This window comes from Alternaria infectoria (genome assembly GCF_024043175.1).
Source record: "Alternaria infectoria strain BMP 0036 chromosome Unknown scaffold_8, whole genome shotgun sequence".
In the NCBI taxonomy this organism is placed as follows: domain Eukaryota; kingdom Fungi; phylum Ascomycota; class Dothideomycetes; order Pleosporales; family Pleosporaceae; genus Alternaria; species Alternaria infectoria.
In genome coordinates, this window is record NW_026250697.1 from 1471123 (window position 1) to 1492623 (window position 21501).

The 21501-nt window shown below is 52.8% G+C and overlaps 5 protein-coding genes across 5 annotated transcripts; 3 read left to right on the forward strand and 2 right to left on the reverse strand.

Annotated features, from left to right (window-relative positions):
* Nucleotides 1-3542: 3542 nt before the first annotated feature.
* J4E92_005922 (uncharacterized protein) lies at nt 3543-5372 on the forward strand (the record flags this gene model as incomplete). Its single annotated transcript, XM_051497298.1, has 3 exons — nt 3543-4156; nt 4211-4324; nt 4832-5372. 3 exons carry the CDS (start codon nt 3543-3545, stop codon nt 5370-5372), a joined length of 1269 nt encoding a protein of 422 aa, XP_051352958.1.
* A 1537-nt stretch (nt 5373-6909) lies between these two features.
* Nucleotides 6910-8993, forward strand: J4E92_005923 (uncharacterized protein; the record flags this gene model as incomplete). Its single annotated transcript, XM_051497299.1, has 10 exons — nt 6910-7089; nt 7139-7161; nt 7253-7334; nt 7386-7411; nt 7464-7528; nt 7583-7680; nt 7734-7844; nt 7910-8024; nt 8072-8621; nt 8669-8993. The coding sequence occupies 10 exons, from the start codon at nt 6910-6912 to the stop codon at nt 8991-8993; spliced, it is 1575 nt and encodes a 524-aa protein (XP_051352959.1).
* A 694-nt stretch (nt 8994-9687) lies between these two features.
* J4E92_005924 (uncharacterized protein) lies at nt 9688-11559 on the reverse strand (the record flags this gene model as incomplete). Its single annotated transcript, XM_051497300.1, has 6 exons — nt 9688-9988; nt 10045-10466; nt 10531-10916; nt 10973-11247; nt 11299-11418; nt 11465-11559. 6 exons carry the CDS (start codon nt 11557-11559, stop codon nt 9688-9690), a joined length of 1599 nt encoding a protein of 532 aa, XP_051352960.1.
* Nucleotides 11560-13361: 1802 nt separating this feature from the next.
* Nucleotides 13362-16402, reverse strand: J4E92_005925 (uncharacterized protein; the record flags this gene model as incomplete). The annotated part of the gene is made up of 3 exons (XM_051497301.1): nt 13362-15323; nt 15374-16152; nt 16204-16402. The coding sequence occupies 3 exons, from the start codon at nt 16400-16402 to the stop codon at nt 13362-13364; spliced, it is 2940 nt and encodes a 979-aa protein (XP_051352961.1).
* Nucleotides 16403-17722: 1320 nt separating this feature from the next.
* J4E92_005926 (uncharacterized protein) lies at nt 17723-20360 on the forward strand (the record flags this gene model as incomplete). The annotated part of the gene is made up of 5 exons (XM_051497302.1): nt 17723-17762; nt 17815-18534; nt 19114-19139; nt 19190-19217; nt 19264-20360. 5 exons carry the CDS (start codon nt 17723-17725, stop codon nt 20358-20360), a joined length of 1911 nt encoding a protein of 636 aa, XP_051352962.1.
* Nucleotides 20361-21501: the final 1141 nt, after the last annotated feature.

A 21501-nucleotide genomic window follows, 5' to 3' on the forward strand; every position in this document is an offset into this window, starting at 1 on the left:
GGACGGAAGCTACCGACCCGCCAGGGGGCCGCGCAATCATAGATGATCAACGAGCGATCACAACTGTAGATCTTTTCACTTCTGTTTACTTCTCAGAGTACGTACGGGCCTCGTCGACACACAACTATGCGGCCGGAGGGGACGGCATCAAATCGATACTTGAGCAGACGTCGGGTGTCACATTCCATACCTTCCGCTCCACGCGACATGTGCAACGGCGCACAGGATATAAAAAGATCAAAACTCCGACTTGCAGACACAAATCGTACCGTAGAAGCATTTTGCGGGCCTCTGGTATGCACGTCCTGATCGACACGCTCAACAGATGCTACAGACCATTGAGATTGGTGCTCGCTCTTGCGGATACCGCAATGTACCCTGCCGTGTATCAGAAACATAGCACCGTTCTTGAGACGCCCGTCAAAAGCCTCGTAAGGCACCTATCCGGGCTTGCTATCCGGCAGCTGTCAGTTTCAGGTGGCGAGGGGCCGCGGCGCGGTCTAGACGAGCGGTTCGGCAGTTGGCAGTAAATTTCCACCCGCCTTGACCTGGTTTCTGGTCACCTCGGCTTCGCATTGCTCTTCATGTTGCATCTGACTGGCCGAGCCGCTGTCGACGCCAAGCTCGAAATCAACAGAAGGACAGACTAGCCATACATTGGCCTTGCCTGTGGGGCTTCCGCGACGGGCGCGGGCACGCGCTGCAACGTGGGGAACCACGTTTTTGCAAGCGGTGCCACGCCTGATGACGGGCGCCGCAAGGTCAGGGATCTTCTCCGGCGACGCGCGCAGAACAATTCTCGGGACACTGTCCTGAATGAGGTAGTGTTAATTCAACGCTTAGTGTACTTACCCAAGAAGATGTACGAAGAATCTTGTTCATAGTGACATCAGTGTGAGCATTACGTAGGTTCAAGGTCTGCCAACAAATCGGAAGCCACACGGCAATTGATGTGGCTGTGGCGTACCGTGCACGGCGATTCCACCGCTCAACGTGCTGTGGCTGGGGAGGCCTGGCTACAGTCTCCGCGAATCCCACTAGGGCATGCCGGGACAGATCGCTAGTGAACCACCATGACGGTGTTCCCTATCTTCTTGGGGACCGAAAACTGATCCTTCGGCGCCTTTTTCGCCATCGTCTTTCAAAGTCCAGAGCGCTTCATCCGAGTAATCCTCGTGCTTGCAGATTCGAAATCCCGTGTGCTTTTGCCATGGCTGCAGGCGTTAGCGAAGTGCCTTTCTTCAATGCCGCATGCAGGTACACCCCTGTATGAATCTCGCCGAAAAGGTATGCCTTGGACGTTTTGGGTGAAGCCATGTGGACCGTCTGGCATTTAGGCACGAACCGATCATCTTCTGGAACATGAGGCTTCATCAGAGCCGGACAAGCTGTCAGGTAAGACTAGCCATCCGGATCTACGTCCGAGCCTGCTAACGGAGCTGCCAGCCCGTGTAGAATTTGAACTAGAACACTCGCTTCGTCTCATTCTAGTCGAAGCAGCACCAGCTGTATGCCGTGTGCGGAGCCATTGGGCAGTACTCACGAGACACAAAAACATAGGTTTGCACGACGACTTCTATCGGTCCACTCGTGGACGGGAGCCAAACCACATATCTGGGCATTCGTGGTACTATCAACCCGCAATAAACTTTGCTCCTCCCGTATACCGGTAAGTCGAATGCACAGGAGGCCTCTGCTTCGTGGTGTTGTTGAACAAGGCTTGCTAAAGTCCCCTACTTTCCCAGGATACGGAGCTTTGTACAGGGTCCCCGAAGCTCCTTTCCATTTCAGCGCGTCGCCAAGTCGACACGTGCTTTAAACGAAGCACCTTCGCCAATCCCCTGTGTCGCTCAGAGCATCCATCCGAGATCGAAAGGTGGCGACCTGACAGGGTCCTTCTACCGCCTTACCACAAGGTTGCTAGACGAACTTCACTGCAACTGGGAATTGAGCTGATCATTGCAGCATTTTGACTAGCATACTAGCCCCATACGACGCCCCGAAATACCCAGTATTTCCTTCATCGGATCTTTGCCGAGACTTAACATCGTTCCCACGAACCTTGCCGTCTGCCGAAGCGTCTCTTGTCTCCTCACGGCCGTGAAAGTTCAATCATCACACACCACCTCGCAGTTCACCCTAACCAGTCTAGCCACTGACCCTAACCTAAAGCTGTGGCATCTCGGCCACTCAGCCGAGCGGCTGGCTGACAGCACTTACTCAGGCGACACAGACCCGACTATCGCGCTCCAGCCTTCTGTATGCCCGAGTCACTCAATCTGCCCAACCTACCGCTCGCTTGCACGGTTTCTCCACTTGGAGCGAAGACCTGTCACTTATCTTGTTCATCCACAAGTTTCCATCTTCCGCATCTTGCATCACGCCAAGGCAGCATGAGGTGTTGACGGCTGGCTTCCATTGGTTCAACACGTCTACCTGGTCCCACAAGCTACTAATATCGTTGGCCCGTTCTGAGTAGCGCTGTGTTCGGCTTCTACCGAGACCACTTACTCTTTCTCCATAGCGACATCATCTCGACTAGAACTTGTTACCTACCAAGCGAATTTCGATACCCACACCCGGCCTGTCTTCGAGCGCTTGGGCTATCTCTCACGATGCGCAAATCTCCGCCAGGTTCCAGTGGGCAGTCGCCACGGACCATGATACCACCACCAAGTCCGTTCACGATGTCGCATCCGGTTGCTCGCACGACTACTCTGGCGGCGCCTACTGGCCCACAGCTTGGCTCCCGTTCACCTGGGTATTCTTCGAACTCTTATAGCCATTCCACTTCACCAAGTACGGCATCTGGAAGCCTGCCGGACCACAACCACGATGGCGCGAGCCTGATGATATCCCCTACTCAGATATCGTCCGCGAACTTGAACGCGCAAAAACGCGCATACAGACAGAGACGTAAGGATCCCTCGTGCGATGCTTGTCGAGAACGCAAAGTCAAGGTGAGTAAAGAAAATAGAGGGTTCATACGTACATGAAAAGCAAGTGTTTTGGTGGCATTCCAACAATGCCATCAGAGGCGGACAAGCGAGATTGGGGATGGATGATCAGGTACTGGCCACCTAGACGACCATCTTCCCTTTCAGTCGCGTCGAGCGCATGCGTATCTAGTTGCGCATGAGCTTTGCTGAGATTGACATGCTCCCATGAGCAATGTTAGGGCATTGAACTGGACACCATGTGAGGATGTGACTGACCACTAGTACAGTGCGATGCAACCGAGACATCGGCTTGTTCGGAATGCTCGAGCCGTAACCACAGGTGTCAATTCACCAAGGAGACCAACCGGCGAATGTCATCCATCAAGTACGTGTTATGACTTAGCCCACTTGGACGAACAGTTGCTTACGTTGCATAGACAGGTCCAGGATCTTCAGAGTCAGATTGCCGAGTTGACTCATGTCAACTCTCAGCTGCGCACCAAGGTCTCCGATGGTGAGCCTTTAGATCCCGAACGGACAGACACGAAGCGCAGGCTTTCTGAAGCTCAGATTGGCGCCATACCGGGACCACGTCCGATCACAATGCCAGCCTTGAACAACTTCGACCAGGTCCGCAGCAACATCCGAACACATGCCCAAGGCATATTTTCTACACCCCATCACGATCCAAAGGGCGCTGGATTGACAAATTGGCGGTCACCCGAGATACCAATACGCGCAGACTTTGCGTACCTCGCTCGCTCATACATGGAGACAATACACGAATCGTATCCTGCAGTTCACTGGCCCACTTTTCAGCGAGAAGTGGACGAAGTGTACACTTCGAAAACATTCGAGGGCTGCTCTCGTGAATGGGTCGGATTATTCTTTGCGGTATTGGCTTGTGGCGCTTTGCAAGCTGAACCGGGGCACACCAACTCTCCTACCTCAGTGTCAAAGGGCCAGGCAATGTATGAGACCGCGACTGCTGTTCTCCAGTCCTGGCCGCATGATGTCTCAGTTACATATGCCCAAGCAGCACTTCTGTTGAGCATCTACGCTACTGAGTGCAACTTGGGCCCTGCGGGCTCTATGTGGCTCGCCTCTTCCGCGAGAATGGCTCAGGAATTGCAAATATGCCCTGAAGTCGATGTCTGGCCTCTTGTCGACGGTGAGATCCGACGTAGGCTCTGGTGGTCCATCTACGTTCGCGATAGGTATGGAAACTGTTTCTCACCTGTTTTTGCCAACTGCAGCTGACTTTGAAATAGGATCATGTCGCTTGAGACAGGCAAGCCTATGATCATCAACGAAATCGACTGCGAAATATCTCTGCCATCCGCCGTGGACGACCGCTACATCCAACCGAACAGTTCCTTCCGCTCGTTAGCGAAGCCAACTCACTATACTGGGTTCATGGCGAACATACACATCACACGCCTATATGCGCCACTGCGGCAAATTCTCAAATCAAGCGTAGTTCTCCCACAGAGCCTACAAAGCTTTGATGAAGAGCTTCGACTTAAGTTGCTGCTCCTTCCTGAAGCCTACCAGCCTGATTCCAATACACTGTTCGACATGTCGGCACTGCCTACAATCTTTTGCTTGTTGTCCGCTCGCTTTAGTGTGTACCGGCGCAATCTGACTCCAGTAGCCGGTCTCGCGGAGCGAGTGAGTGCTCTAAAGCGGTGCTTTTCTGTTTCTCAAGACACGGCAACGTATGTGTCAAGGGCCTTGCACAATCCTCCCAAACAGGATTCTGGAAAAACATGGGAAGAGCTAGTAGCTTCGATAGCGAGCAATGCCGTATGTTTGCACTTGTGGAGATGTATACTTGTGCTATGCTTCCGTGGCGAGTACAAGGCTGCACTCGTTTGCTTGCATCTCTCCAGAGCTATTGGCAATCGACGGAAGGTCAACACGGCGTGCGGAAAGCACGTGGTATTCTTCCTCGAAAGGATGTTCGACAGAGTGCGTACCGGGCGCGCAAGCAGTCATCAGCTCGAGCAGGATGAGGAGATGATCGCGTATGTCAGTGCGGACGCTCAAAGCAGCCTTGAGCATTCTTGGGTTTGGGCGGGTGATAATTTGATCTCTTCGAGCATGAAGCCAGACCCGACCCCCATCGCTACAAGATCGCCGAGCGGCGATGAACCGATGCGGGACGCACTACCATTGCGCACGTCATCTGGTTCACCGATGAACACTACAACTGAACCGGATGAGTGGAGCAAGGTTGAGCAAATGGTCAAGCAGCTGATGGATGAGCTCCTTCATCGATCCACGCAATCGCCTGCCTACTATCCTCCACCCCATAATCCTGTTAAGCGCGTGCAGTTGGCACCGGAAGCACCACCACCACCAAAGATGGCGCCAAACCCAAGTCCGACACCGTCAGGCACAAGTCGCATCAGCATTGCCAACATTATATGAAGCAAAAGGCTCCCTACAGACTATAGATAGCTCATCGCCGGCCTGTACGGATATTCGTTGAAACAAGCACTCCGGCCAGCATTCAACTGGAGTAGTCCTTTGGACTCGAATACCTGCATTGGGTACTACGACCACCGCATGTAAACTATTCGGAGCAACACATTCGCTAACTCCAAAGCGCTGTACATTCGTTGTGCACATTCAAACCCCCGGGTCGTCCTGCCGCCCGCAAATTGAAGCTGAAGCAAGTACACCTCCCGAGCCAGTTTTCGACAATTGCTCGAGCATAACAAGCATTGCTCTCTTGGCCAAGACGGGTTGACGCTGCTATGGTTCCACGCTTGCGCTTGTAATTCAGCTCTCATTCGGTGCGTACATGATTCGCTTCAGCAACCACGCATGGTCAAGGCGTTGAGATGTCTTGGCTATTTGATACCGATTGTCGCAATGCTCTGCGTATAAAACGATACTCAAATATACTTCCGTGCTTGCAGTCCAACGCTGCTTGCCTCCGTAATATATGTTGCACTGCAGTCCCCAATGCCGTGACAGTGCTCAATTGACTCAGCACTAGTGGAAATACTCACCTATTGGAATGCTTGGGAATCTCACTTGCGCACACCTAGGTTCGCGCCGCGACTTACCCGCAGCCTTGTCTTCCAGCGGCACATAAGAGCCATCCAATCAGTACCTAGCCATATACTCGGACGCTACCAGTGTTAGGGTTGGAAGCGAACCTGCGACCGAACTCTGCTGACACCGTGCCTGTTGTGCGACGACCTTGCTGCAATAACGTTCTCGTCAGCTACGCATAAATCGCCATGGCTTAGCTGATACCTACCACCAGCGCATATCTTCTCAGCCCCGAAGGTTGTGAAATGTCATTGCGGAGCAGAACCCGACACTCGCCCGGGCAGATCGTACCTGGCACTACCCCGCCGATAGTCCATCTCGAAAGGCGTTAGCTCGTCGCCGAAAGCAGGAAGGCATGTGCAGGGCGGTGTGAGGAAACAGGGCCACTAGCCAGACAAGCTTCACGGGCCAAATGCTTAGCGAACGGCCTGTACCCCGCTATGACATGTTGTCTCTCTCGAATGAGCACCTTGGGCGCGACATCGTGCGTCTGTTTACTTGGATTGTTCCCAGTTCAAACGCCTCATGTAGAGTAAATGGCTACGGAGACGCGCTAGGCGGTCTGGATGATGAATCGACGTACGCGTCGTGTAGCGTCGGCCTGCAGCAGGTGGCCCCCAACGTATGTCGTATGCAAGTCGTGGTGGGGTAGCAGAGTGAGCTGGAACGCGGGCGGCGTGTTGATGCTGCATGATAGGCGCGACAGGAGCTGGTGAGCGATATAAGCTGCTGATTCTGCGGCAGCTCCGGTTGTTCTTACCTAGGCTGCCTTGTTTACTTCCTTGACGTGGCTTCCTGCTTCTCTTCTTCCTCCATCTTTCCTCGCACCTGCACCTCGATCATAGAAGGCAGGCACGATTGGCTCTTCCAGACCCCCCCACAAACACACCCTACGACCGCCAACATGGTGCACATCAACCGTGTAGCAACTCACAAGGAAGTCTCCGAGGAGCAGAGCCAATTCGAGGCCATTGATGCCACCACTACCATCAATCTGACACCAGACGATGAAGCCGACGACTACACTGCTACCGTCTACGGTTCCAAATATGCTGCTGAAGATCTGCCAAGACACGAGATGCCGGTGAGCCCAGCCCTTTTGAGTAGCTATACCCGGAATTGACACGATCTAGGACCGAGAAATGCCTCCCCATGTGTACGTACTTTGCTACATGCACTATTGGCATCGAACACACCAGACTATGCGCCGCACCACAGCTGCGACAGCATCGCTGACGATATGCTAGTGCATACCGCATGATCAAGGACGATCTCACGCTCGACGGCACCCCGACGCTGAACTTGGCTTCATTCGTTACAACGTACATGGTAAGCTCTAATGATCATTCATCGGATGGACAAGGACTGACACATGAGCAGGAAGAAGAGGCCGAGAAGCTTATGGTGTATGTCGGACAAGCTCGCGTTTCGTAACCTCCCAATAACCCTTTACCTCAGCGACGCGTTCTCGAAGAACTTCATCGATTACGAAGAGTACCCCGTCAGCGCCGATATCCAAAACCGTTCGTACATACACTACAAAATGGGCTGAGGAATGTTTGCTGAGTTGTGACCAGGATGTGTGTCGATGATCGCCAGGCTGTTCAATGCGCCGGCAGATCCAGAGGCGAACACAATCGGCACCTCTACCATTGGGTCTTCTGAAGCCATCATGGTCAGTAAATACAGTGGTATGAAGCTGGAAGCCTTTGAGCTGACACATCATAGTTGGGTGTACTGGCCCAGAAAAAGCTTTGGCAAAACAAGCGCAAGGCTGAGGGCAAGCCCTACGACAAGCCAAACATGATCATGAACTCGGCTGTACAGGTCTGCTGGGAGGTATGTAGCCTCTTGTCGAGCCAGTTCGGGCAAATGAGAGGGAAAAGCATACTAATTGTATGCAGAAAGCATGCCGATACTTTGATATCGAAGAGCGATACGTATACTGCACTACTGAGCGCTATGTGATGGACCCCAAGGAATGCATTGATCTCATCGATGAGAACACCATTGGAATTTGTACGTATTACAGCATCTATAAGACGAAAATGAGCTGATTCTGATAGGCGCAATCCTGGGAACGACCTACACTGGCGAATACGAAGATATCAAAGCCATCAACGACCTTCTCGTCGAGAAGGATATCGATGTTGATATTCACGTCGACGCTGCGTCCGGTGGGTTCGTCGCTCCGTTCGTCAATCCAGGTCTACTATGGGATTTCCGCCTACCAAAGGTCACGACCATCAACGTCTCTGGTCACAAGTACGGACTTGTATACCCCGGTGTCGGCTGGGTCGTGTGGCGCGACCCCAAGTACCTTCCCCAGGAGCTCGTCTTTAACATCAACTACCTCGGTGCTGACCAGGCGTCTTTCACGCTGAACTTCTCGCGCGGAGCTTCGCAGATCATCGGACAGTACTACCAGCTCATTCGTCTTGGCAAGCGAGGATACAGGAAGATCATGCTGAACCTGACGCGTACGGCCGACTATCTCGCCGCGAACCTTGAGGCATTGGGCTTTATCATCATGAGTCAAAGGGGAGGCGCTGGACTTCCTCTGGTTGCTTGCCGCATTGATGAAGATCTTGGCAAGCAGTACGATGAGTTCGCCATGTAAGTGTGCACCCCATTTTTTCTGCAACTGCAACTAACGAGAGCAGTGCTCATCAACTACGCGAGCGCGGATGGGTCGTTCCCGCATACACGATGGCCCCTCACTCCGAGAAGATGAAGATGCTGCGTGTGGTTGTGCGCGAGGACTTCACCAAGTCTCGTTGTGACGCACTGCTTGCCGACTTCAAGCTTGCGCTGTCGACGCTGGACAAGCTCGACGCGAAGAAGATCGAGGAGCACAGGCAGCATGCATTCGAAATGCGTCGTCGTTCGACCATTATCAGCCCCATCTTTAAGAAGAAGGCGACAGACCACTTCGACGAGGACCACAGTCTACAGGCAAAGACTGGAAAGACACATGCAGTCTGCTAAGCGTGAGCAATGTGCCGCCTATTGAGTTGTCGAGGTGAAGGAGTATATGGGTTTTATATACATAGATACCACGAATGAACAAGTCACTCTCATTGTTCTAAACAGACTGTACACGTTGTGATGATCGGGTAGCATGAATTTCATCCATCAAACTTACAGCATCGTTATTGCTTCAAAGAGTTTTGTTCACCAGCTGGGGCCACATGCAAGTCTCGCGAACCGTTCTTGATTGACGCATGGATGCAGAAGATAGGGGTCTAACCAAAGCACATGCCGAACTGAACTGCAGTGGATAAGATAACGAGCAAAACGCGGCAGATGGAATGAACGTGAACGAGGAACGAGGAACGGAAGGCGGGCGGAAGTCGCGACGCGTCACGCTAGCCTAGTCGGGCACACGCGTCACGGTGGACGATTTCCGGCAAAAAGGAAGGGGGGACCAGCACTGCAGACGGTAGGTTGGTCGTATATCGAGTAACTGTTGTGAACGCCCGAGACATAAATGTCGACAGATACTGTATCAAAAGGGACGGATGTTACAATACGCTGCGCTCTACATCACCAAGGAATGGCACAATCATGACAGAATGTGTACGTTGGTACCTTTGCGATTAAACAGTCCAGTGGCTGTTACTCTTCTTCACCATATCCAATGCTCGACATTTCCCATCGATCATTACCTCCTAAACACAGCCTAAGCCTTGGTCTCGGCGTTCTCAACCCTAACGGGGCTGTGCTCGAGACCCTTCTCGTTATCAACCTCGCCACGCTCAGCACGGCGAGTGTTGCTGTATTCGACCCTAGTCTTCCAAGCGGGAACTCCAGCCATGAACATCTCCTCAACATCCTCGAGCGTCTTTCCAGCCGTCTCGGGGAACAGGAAGAACGTGTGGATAGCCATGGCGAGGCAGAAGACACCGAAGATGATGTAGACGCGCCATTGGATGTTGACGAAAGCGGGTGGGACGAAGTAGGAGAGGGCGAAGTTAAAGATCCTGGAGCGGAGTTAGTATTTGATGATTTCAAGTATCATGAGCAGGTTTGTACATACCAGTTGGATGAGGTAGCGACGGCAACGGCCTTTCCGCGAATGCGGAGAGGGAAGATCTCTGGTGGGTAGACCCAAGACGCCGGGCCCCAGGTTGGCGCGTAAGAAGCGACGAACAGGTATGTGCAAGCAATGACAGCCTTTGCAGGCGCGCCCGTAATCTCCCAGGATTGCTCGGCAATACCACCAAGACCGCCTTCAGGAGCTGGGTTGCCGTAGCTTGCCATGAGTCCAGCGTTGGCGAACATCCAGATCATCATAAGGACTGCGCCGATGACGAACATAGGACGGCGACCCCAGCGGTCCATGAAAAGAAGAGCAGGAACTGTCATCAAGACGTTGATGACGTACTGGATGGAACTGGCGACGAGATTGATGTTACCGGTAAGACCTGCCATGCCGAAGACGTATGTGATGTAGTACATCTGCCGAGGTAGAGGCATAAAGTCAGTATATGTTTCACACGCAGCTGGTACAGTCAGAACTTACCATGACGTTCATGCCAGTCAACTGAGACCAGACTTGAGTGAAGATACCAATGTGAACGCGGTTGATCATGTTGGGCTTGAAGAGCTCCATGAAGGAAACGTCAGCGTTCTGGCGTTCGAACTCGATCATCTGACGAATCTCATCAAGCTCAAGCTTCACGAAGGGACTGTTGGGGTCACCCTTGCCGTGAACCAGGGTAAGAACGGCCTGTGTCTCCTCCCATCTGTCGTGACGGGCGAGCCAACGAGGAGATTCCGGTAGGAACAGAAGTCCAATACCAAGGATAACAGCAGGAATCATCTGCAGACCCCATGGAACACGGAAAGCCTTGGTGCCTTCCATGAAGCTGCAGCCGTAGGAGATGTAGTACATAATTAGAATTCCCCCTGAGAAGCGCTTATTAGCTTTTGTCTCACCAGGAGTTTGTCGAGTGGGTACTTACAAGTGATCGCCCATTGCTGGGATCCTACAACACGACCGCGGCGGGAGGGAGGAGCGAGTTCAGAGACGTAGACAGGGACTTGAGCGGAGCAGATACCGACAGAGAGACCGTTGATGAAGCGACCGACGATGAGCATGCCGATGTTTTGAGCGGCGCAGGAGATGATGGAACCAATGATCCAGATGGCACAACCGATTTGAATAGCCCTGCGACGACCGAGCTTATCCGTAAGGTAACCAGAGACGAGAGCACCGACGAAAGAACCACCAGGCATACTGTACTGAGTCAGTTGCTGAAGATGTAATACATGGTGAGAGCCGACTCACGCTGCAGTGATGCCTCCTTGGACATCGGCGGTAGGACCAGAGCAATCGTCCTCGGGGCCTGTGAAGGGAGGACCCTTAGGCCCCTGGTTGAAGTAGCATCGGTATTGTTGAGTTGGCAAACTATGAATGTTAGCATCAGTCTCAGATAGCCACGGCGAGTACGTACATAGCGCTCATGGAACTGATATCGAAACCAAACAGTCCACCGCCGATGACCGCAATGGCGGTGATGCCGTAGATGTTGCCGATCTGGTAACCCATGGTGGTATCTTGTCTTGCCAATCACCCTGCAATGGATGTATAAAAGAAACCCGGAGGTTGGCAGGCGTGGTTACAGGAGAACAAGCCTGGCGTTCGGGGTGCGAAAAGGGTTTATATGCCACACTTCCCTCGGCTTGATACCATACGCGCAGGTTGGGTCAGGGGAGCCAGGAACAACGTGGGAGCCCCGCAGCGGACCTTCCACGGTTCCAGGTAACGGTCATCCCCTTCGTCGGCCGGAAAACACTCTGATATGCTTCCTGGCTTGGTATAGTCTCCGAAGAACGACGCGTTGATTGGTGGGAGCATGATGTGGAGCCTTGCAGCGGAGTGAAGAAATGACAAGCCTGACACGATCCGTCGGCTTAGTGCTTGTGTTTTGAGTCGCAATCTTGGGACAATTGATGCCGAGACAACGGGAACGGGTTGGCAACCAGGCGGATGAAGCTTTCTGCCTTCCATGGCGCCACCTGCCACGGAACTCGGAGCTGCGATCATCGATATGCTCGCCTTTCCTGGTTTGGCTGTACCACAAAGGATGCTGATGGTTGCATCCATCTCATCGACCCGGAGATGCGAGCCCTCCGCACTCCGCACAATGTCTCTCCATTTTTCCTCCAGACTCCAGACACCCACAATTTCGCACCCCAAGGGCACCCCATGAAGCAGAAATTTTCGTTCTTGGTGGGGCCCTTTGCGATGTGCAATTCGCGCTCAGAGCACAGTATGGAGTTTCCACAGTTGACGTCACGCACCGCAATCAAGAACGGCATGCAGCCAGTCATCGCGCGAGACGCTGACGTCGGCCCGCTTTTCCTCGTGCAACCGTGCCGCCGCTAGCGTTGTCGTATCATGCGCCTCCCGTTGAGTGCAAAGCTTAAGCTCGCAGCCGAGTGCCGAGCAAGCCTGTAGCTGTCAAGCTTCAACAAGTCGTCTGAGAGGGCGTGGCATTTTGGGCCGTAGTAAGGCGTTCAGCTGACCCATCCTTTGGTATGCAATTGGCATGTCGGTCGACGCGCCGGCGCACTCCATTGACCACATCTATACGAGGTGAGGCTCTAGGTGGGCCGTGACCATCGCTACGGGGCGATGAAACCGATCACTGTTGCGGTCGTGTCTTTCGCTGCATGTGCCGATGACATAGCGTAGAACGTTGCACCGAAAAGGATGCGGCGCGGGTCCGCTGATGATTAAACAAGTCCCAGCGACGCGAGCGCTTCATCGCGTGGAATAGTGGAGTCGCCGGGCAGAGGATGGATGGGGAAAGGAGATGTTGGAGCGCGGAGAGGAAACTGGGTCAATGTTTACCAGTACTTTCGTTACTTCCCCAGCTGGCTTGCTTGTAACGCGACTTCCTCATATATCTCGGTGCACCGCTCTCAAGTCTTTAATATCACATTACTTAGCACCCGCGACATGCAGTGCAGCACAAGTAAAGCGGATGCATTTCCCGATATAGCTCTCGCAAGATTGTCAGGTAGCCAGCAGCCACCCGCATTGTCCCCACACGCACCTCAGTCGCCGGGACCTGGAAGCGCCGTGAATCCGCCGTGCTGGTCGCTGGACTCCGATGTTCTTGATGTGATCGTCCGAGAGCATCGGGAAGTATAGGGATCAAGGACATTACACCCCAATCAAGGCAAGTCGACGATTCAGACACACCGTATGGTGAAAACGTAACTTTTTACAGGATGACTGTATCGCATGATACGAGCATCTTTCCATAGGTTTATGTACAGCTTCCTGAACAAGATACAATGAGAAACGATAAGACATTATACATGGCCAGTGTCAGACCGGGCTTAGCCCCAAACAAGCTTCTTCAAGGAATACTCAAACTGTTCCAGGTAGCCGGTGCTCTTCTTCGCGTCCACAAGGCTGATTATATCCTTTTCCTCTACCTTCAGTGTCCTGTCTTCATCCCTGCCGCCCTTCTTCATCTCATTGGCGATCCTCGCAATCTCATCGCATACCGATTTGACAACCTCGCTTTCATTATCAGGGTTGTCGCCAGGGGATGACGGAACGCTGCTTCTCGGTGGAAGCGCTTTGAACGCTAGGAAGCGGCCCGCAGTATCCTGCTTCTGGTCTTTCTTGGCGTCGTCTTTGCGCTGCTCATCGCTGGCGGCTCCGGAATCTAGAGCCCTTGTATTGCGCCGTACTAGCTCGCCCTTGGTATCAGCTCGATATCGTATGATGAGGCCAACGTTCTTGTCTGTGTCGGTGTGTCGTTGCGCCAGTGTGGACGTAACGTACACACCTCGCATGAGCCCTTGCACGTTCTCCAGCGGAATACGCTCGAACTCGCGTACTTTCTCTGTTCCCCAGTCAAGACGGCAGAAGTACAAGGCCTTTTCTGTTAGTAGAAGGACTGCTTCCTCAAATGTAGCAGTCTTGACCTGATTAACAGCAGTGGGTACGCTCAACGTCCATCCATGTACCAGGTCTTCGTCGCGATCCTCAATCACGATGCCAGCAGAACGTTCAATGGCCTGCTGCCGCACTTTGCGCACATCGATAAAGTAATCTGAGCTCTTCATATCGGCTTCGAATTCCGCGAAGATGGTATCGGTAGCGCGACCGAGAAGGTAGTCGATGACTGCTTGAGCAAAGTAGTCGTTCACGATGTTGTTGTAATATCTCGTGAGTGTCAGTCCGAAATCGGTAAGCGCACCAGTTATCTGCCGTTTCCGGGTACGCGTAAAGTCGCCCTTTAGCGCAGCAGTGCCAGCATACTGCCGGGATATGGCATCGCCATTGTCAGCCCAGAGGGTGTTGAACCACGATGTACTGGGGTCGTTCTGGAGATCGATGCTGTAACTGCCCATTGAGAGTTGTGCTTCAAGAGCGGTCCTGGCGCACGCAGATTGAACAACGTTGGTGCGGTCCAGACAGTCCATGCAGTTTGTACGCAAGACACCTGACTGCTTCTGCTGTACTTGATTTCCTGAAATCTCAACCCATCCAGAAGATTTCATGAAGGGTTCGATTGAATCCATCAGCTTCGAGACGTTTTCAAAGCGCATACCGCGGCACACGTTGTGGAAGTCGAACCATTCGAAACTCAGCTGCTTGCCCTTCCCGTCCATCCCGCCATTCTCATTGAGCGACTTCGCATGCTGTTGATAAAGCTCACCAATCTTCGCCTCAGTACCGTGTTTGTCTATGAGCGAATCACAGTATATTTCGCCATAGCGTGAAGACAGATCGGCAAAATGCTTCTTGAAAGCGCGAGCATTAGTCTCAAACGATCCCCAAGTAGATACTTGTGGTTTGAGGCTGTAGGGCGATTGAGAGAAGAACAGGGGAATTGAGCCTCGAATCTGTGTGAAAGAGAAGATCTTGTCTTGCGTCGTGCTAAAAGCCGGGTTGGATAGGATCTGTTCCGTCTCGACGCTGTTCGCGGTACAGCCATCGTCATCTGTACCCCGTCGCAGGTAGCGAAGCCCAGCTCTCTTGATAGACCGTCGCGAGATGAGTGTCAACAGGAAGTCTTTGCCGTCCACAAGAGAGGCATCGGGATCAGATGCTTCGCCACTGGCTTCCGTATTGGACTGTGAGTCCTCTTTTTGCTTTTCATGCCAGGACTGGAGCTGGATGTCATCTGGAGTGGCACTCGGGTCGACTACAAGACTATTCGACTGTCCATCAGCTGTCTTGATCGTGAAAGGTCGTTGACCAACGAAGCCTTGCAATACGGGAAGCACAAAAGCATGCTGGCCCACGTCAATGAAAGGTGCGATGATGTGCTGATTCCAGAAGAACTAGATGCTGGTGAGCAATCGTCCGTTACGTGGACAAGGTGTAAACTGACCAAAGGATCGAATTGTTTACACAGGGCGACACTAGAACTTGCTTGCTGCTGGCCAATACCGTGTGAGATGTCATAGTCGTATGAGAAGAAGAAGTTGCCTGATGAAAAGTACATTTTGGTGGTCTGCAGAATCTTTGGTAAGAGTGCTACAGTGGCTGCGTCCTTCTCGCCACCCAGGGCCTTGGGTATAGCTTCTGGGCTGACTGGTTCCGAAATGTCCTTGTCATCTGTAGGGATGGCATCCGGCTTAGACTCGCTCTTGGGTTGTTCTTCTTCCTTGGGCATCCCCGAGTCAACGTTCTGCGGCGCATTCTTTGCCGCCAGGTTCTCTTCTGAGCTCAGCCCTTGCAGACGCCTGTTGTCAGCACTCCAACCCTTGCGCGAGAACCACTTGTCAGCGAATCTGCCATATACACCTTTTCTTTGTATAACGTCCTCGGCCACACTCGTCTTGCGCTGCGCACTGCCTTTTTGTCCGGTGACCGAATCCTTGACCTCGCTTGGTGTGGACGATGAGTCCTCTACAAGCGAGTCCGTCACACTGGGCGCGCCATCCTCACTATCGCTATCGCTGTCTTCGTCTTCCAGGCCGGGCGCCCGGTTGCGGCGCTTCAGATGGTCACGCGTGGCTGCGATGGCCTTGTCGGCGTCGGCTTGCGAGGAGAGGGGGATGAGGGCGACATCGGTGATCTTGTAGATGGGCTTGCCGCGTATGAGCGCCACCTGTTCGCGATCGGATATGGATATCAGGAAGTACGAAGTAGCCACTTTGAGTAGTCCTTAGAGCAGGGTCAGCCCGTGTCGCAATGCGCCAATGATTGCGCGCGTACCGATGATGCCATGCGCTTCCACAGACACGGGCGCCGTATCTTCTTCGCGCCTGTCTTTCAACAGGGGGCCGACATTGCCCTTGTAGTCGACCTTGATGGCCTGCTGCGTAGCGGGCGGATGGTTGCGGGGCGGGGACGGCTGGAGGATGAGACCATCAACGGCGGCGAAGATGAGCAGCTTGCGCACAAGGGAGGGCATCTTGTCGGCGGCGCTATGCGCGTTCAGGGCTGAGTGACTCGACAAAGTGCGACATCAGGTCGCTTCTAGGCGCGTTGAGACGTCTGGTGGGTTGAGCCGCCATGACGTCGTGTCGCGCCACGCTAATCTCAAGATTTCTTACCCCACGCGTCCTCCTGTCAACCATCGTGAAATGCTCAATTAGCCCCCTTTTTGTCTTGCGTCATAAGTACTGGCATTGTATCAAAGGAATGTTCGCGACGACAGAAGTGCCAACCAACCACATCTACGCAAACTTCGTCTCAAACAGTCAGGCTTAACATCCTCACATTTGCTTAGTAGGTTGAGTCTTACGAAACCTGCATACCCTTTCAAGGGCCGTGCAAAGCCGAATCCTCGTGGCGAAGGTCTCGACTCACTGCTGAGAAGATATCGTAAAATCTGTCTTCCTTGCTTTCAAACTACGAGCACGTCCTCGAGTGTTCGAAACGGTCACAAGCACTTCCAACGCCATTGACTAGGCTGCAAAAGAGAAGCCAGTCAAGTGCAAATTATGTTATCACGGCTTTAACCAACATGTAATACACGGCTTTGGTGGGTTTTTGGGGTACTTCTGGCACAGGCTTCGTTCCTCGCTCAGGAAAAGCGGTGCAGGTCAGAATTGGATGCCACAAGTGAACGGGTGAAGGCACACTGGGGTGCACAGCGTCGATACGATCAACACTTGGAAATTGCGTACAGCCTATGAGGAGACCGATCCTGGTATGCTCTGACAGTTCCTACCTGTCCTTTGTGAGTCATGCTATTCAGCGTCACACCTTTTCGCCCACCATGCATGGGATCTGGCTCGGTATTCTAAACGGACAGCGCCTCTCGGATTTATGCGTTAAGTGCAGCCTGCGATGTAGTCATCCATACACTCAGTCCTCAGATCTGATCATGCAGCGATTTACTATTCGCGCGTTCGTATATACGATTGACATGAGTAAGTCTTCATACATAGCATGTCTTTGTGGGGCGTTTGCATTACGTCATCAGGCCGCGCGAATCGGAGTTAGACAACTAACTCCGGATCGGGCCGGAGCTCCTTCTCGATCTACGGGGTTTCTGATGTTACAATTACCTATTTGGTCTATAGCAAGTTCCAGACCGTACTCTATTCGTCGTGGATTACGCCTGGTGGACATCCGTACGACCCGTTCATGTTGTGCTAAACCGCTGGCAAGATATAAATTCGCCCGCCTTCCACTCCAGCTTGAGTATCACAAAATCCATATCCTCTACTTCAGTCGAAAATCTGCATATTATCCGTTACCACAATCTAATCGATTCAAAATAAATATGTCCTCGAACCCAGACAAGGAGATCGTGCTCGTAACAGGTACCAGCCCTCCGGACGTTTACCAAGCTCGTCATACTGATAGCCTCTGTAGGAGCAACCAACGGTATCGGTCTGGACACCGTCATTTATATTGCCTCTGCATCTCCAAAGTACCATGTCATAATCGGCGCGCGCAACATGTCGAAAGGCGAAACAGTCTTGAAAGATGTGCAAGCCAAGGCAGGCATCCAAGGCACACTCTCCCTCGTGCAACTCGACGCCAATGACGACGCTTCTATCCAAGCTGCTGCAAAGAAGATCGAAGAGGACTTCAGCAAGCTCGATGTGCTTATCAACAACGCTGGTGTATGTCCCGAGAGAGACGGCACTTGGCCCGACCGGGAGATAATGCGTACCACATTCGAAACCAACGTCTTTGGCCCTACCATCCTCACAGAAGCTCTCATTCCCGCAATGAAGCGCTCATCCAATCCGCGCATTATCAACGTGTCCTCTACTATGGGTAGCATCACTTTGATCTCCGATCACAGCTCTCCCTACGCCCAGGTTAAATACCCCGGATATCGCATGACTAAAGCTGCGCTCAACATGTTGACGGCATACCAGTACGTCCAGCTCAAGCCGGATGGCTTCAAGGTCTGGACGTACTGCCCGGGCTATGTGGTGACGGACATAGGAGACGACAAAGAGCAAAGGAAGGAACAAGGCCTTGAGAGTTCAGAGACGAGTGCGCTAGGATTGTTACAGATTGTGCAAGGCGAGAGAGATGCAGATGTAGGAGGGTTTGTCGGCAGATATGGACAGAAGTATGGTTGGTAGTGACTGTTAGCCTCTCGTGCGGTGGTAATCCAAAGCACAAATACTACATTGATGGATTCCCAGGGAAATGGGTTTCGTCGCATCTTAGCACGCTATGAGATCTTCCGGGGGCCTTCAATGTTGTTGATGGTTAAGGTGGTCCTTCCGTTACAGCCCTGGAGGCGACCTGCCCCGCTTTTCCCCTGGCAGCTCCTGTCACCGCGTCATCGCTTCGTGCAACGAACTACTGCAACGCGTCTTTATTCCATCAGAAGCGCGCACGAACGCGAAGTGACGCACGTGCAAACTAAGGATCGTACAGAATCTGTACCTGCTACATTGAGAACTCTCCGAGCCGGTACACTGAACCCACGTGGTGCGATTAACCAATCGCGAGACCCGACGAGCGCACGCGACGAGCTAACGCCAACGCGATGCATGGCGGGAACGACTTCAACATCTGAGCTTTAGTGCATGCCGTTGCGCGCTGACAGCATGGGTACGATGGCGTATAAAGGTCGGGCCTTGTTGCTCGCGGTCTTTTTGTTTGCTTTGTGCGTCTTCATCTTGAACGCAGACTTCAATTCAGAAGGAAAGAGCAACATGTTGGGATCATTGGTAAGGATGACTCCTGGTATGCGAGAACGAACGGATGCTAATGGTATAAGGCTTCTGCGAGCGTAATGCTCTTCGCTCGTATGTTGTCTTCTTGCGCGGGGATGCCCAAGCTGACAACACATAGAAAGCGCACTAGCATCCAAGTCTGAGATCCGTTTCAACCATATTCAAGTCGTCGGAACGCACAACTCCTACCATCGTGAAGTCTCACTCGCCGAGCGACCAGTCTTTGAGAAATACGTACCGTCTCCAGAAGACTACTACTACTCGCATGCAGAGCTCGACAATCAATTGGAGTATCAGTCCGTGCGCTCTTTCGAGCTCGACTTACATTCGGATGAAAAGGGCGGCCTGTACTATCCTCCTGTCGTATGGACGCTATCAAACTTGACAAACGCCACCACTCCTTACAACGGTGACATTTTGAAGAAGCCAGGTATCAAGGTGTTTCACGTCACAGACTTCGACCCCGATTCTGTCTGCCACACCTTCATCGACTGTCTCAAGCAGTTGAAGAGTTGGTCAGACGCAAACCCGAGACACGTCCCTATCACTATTGACCTCGAGCTCAAGACCGATGCGCCGGCATGTTCGTTAGGCGGTGTCTGCCCTGGCGAAGCGACAAACTGGACGCTCCCTCGCCTCTTGAACGTCGACGCGGAGATCCTCTCCGTATTCCCTAAGAAGCAACTCATTCGCCCTGATGACGTGCGCAAGAGTGGTCTTACCCTCGAGCAGTCCATCTTGCAACAAGGCTGGCCGAAGCTAAAGGATGTTCGCGGCCGCCTTCTGTTTTTCTTCGATAACGACCCAAAACCCAGTGACCCGAACTCGCCTCGCGAGCTCTACAAAACCGGCGCCCCCTCGCTACAAAACCGCACTGTCTTCACCAATGCGCTCGAAGGATCTTCCGATGCTGCATTCATCAAATACAATGAGCCGCGCAGCAATGGCACAGCAGAGATCCAGCGTCTTGTCAAGAAGGGCTACTTGATCCGAACACGTGCTGATATACCCATCGATACCATCTTGAATCGTACTACGGAGATGAGGGATCTAGCTTTTGAGAGTGGTGCGCAGATTGTCAGTACCGATTTCCCGGCTTGGGGCATGAGCAGTCGATGGGGCTGGGACTATGTCGCCAGGCTTCCCGGAGGATTGGCTGCGAGATGCAATCCTCTTATCGCACCGGAAGGCTGCAAGGACAAAGATCTGGAGTAGATGATGAGAGAATAGAAATGACTCGTATCACGCCGCGGTCAATATCACAATCTGACCACCACCTGTGACGCAATTTGAAGTGAAAGAACATCGGTCTCTTCTAGCACACGTCTCAGTACAATGAAGGATGCGTGATGTCGCTTGCGCCCGAGCTTAGCGACAGGCGAAGGCGGTGCATAGCAGGTGAAGATGAGCGTATACTTGTCTCGGTGAATTCACGACTAGGGGTGGCGAGTTCGAGCAAACACGTGGCCCGTGCGCTCTCTAGCCCGTCCGCTCCTGCCCGTAGTCTTAAGCAGTCTGCCCTCCCTCTCCTCTTCCCTTACTCTCCACCGTCTACTGACTCCGATTCTCAACCCGCACCTTTCGCGGAATGTACACTAAGCCCTTTATTGCTCCGCGCTCGCGCGCATCATATCAAATTGAACTACACCTACTCCCCTTCCTTCAACATGCGCAACACTTCTGCTTCAGCATCTCGACTGCACAGTAGCAATGCCTGTGGTATGGAGACTTCCCGTACTCAGGTATTGCGACCTGCCGTAGGGTTCCTCAAGCTGTTCTGTTCTGCATCTTGGAACAAGGAGGGGAGCCACCTCATCCTTCCTTCCTCGTGCGGCATTTTTCACAAGGTTTTCTCTTCGGTTTCGCGTTCGTGCGGACCTCTTCTACATCTTTCGCTGACTCGGCGGCTACCTACCTTCAACCTTGTATGGCCTTCGGGCTGATCCTCATGGCATCCGAGACAACGCCTTTCACCAACCTAGAGATTGGTGTCCCGCTTGTCCAGTCCCTGCGCCGAAAGCCGTGCTTGGCATGCTGCTTACCGGCCAGTCGACCTCTTGCCGCTGGTTCTGAGGAGCCTATATCAGTACTTTGCTGGGAGTACTGACGAAATTATCAGTATGGATCAAGCCGTATGGCAGTACTGATAAGTCGACCTCCAGCCGGCGCCTCTTGTGATAGGAACGGAGGGACATTGCAATGAGGTGTAAGACCGAGCCTGTCCCCCGTTTCTCGATAGAAACTTGGTTCGTTGCAGTTCTGCTACGCATTCTTTTCGTTTGCTCTTGCGGCTTGCTGCTGGGCTGAAGAAGGGACACGGTTATGTTTGCATGCAAATGTAAGTACTGAAGGTGGG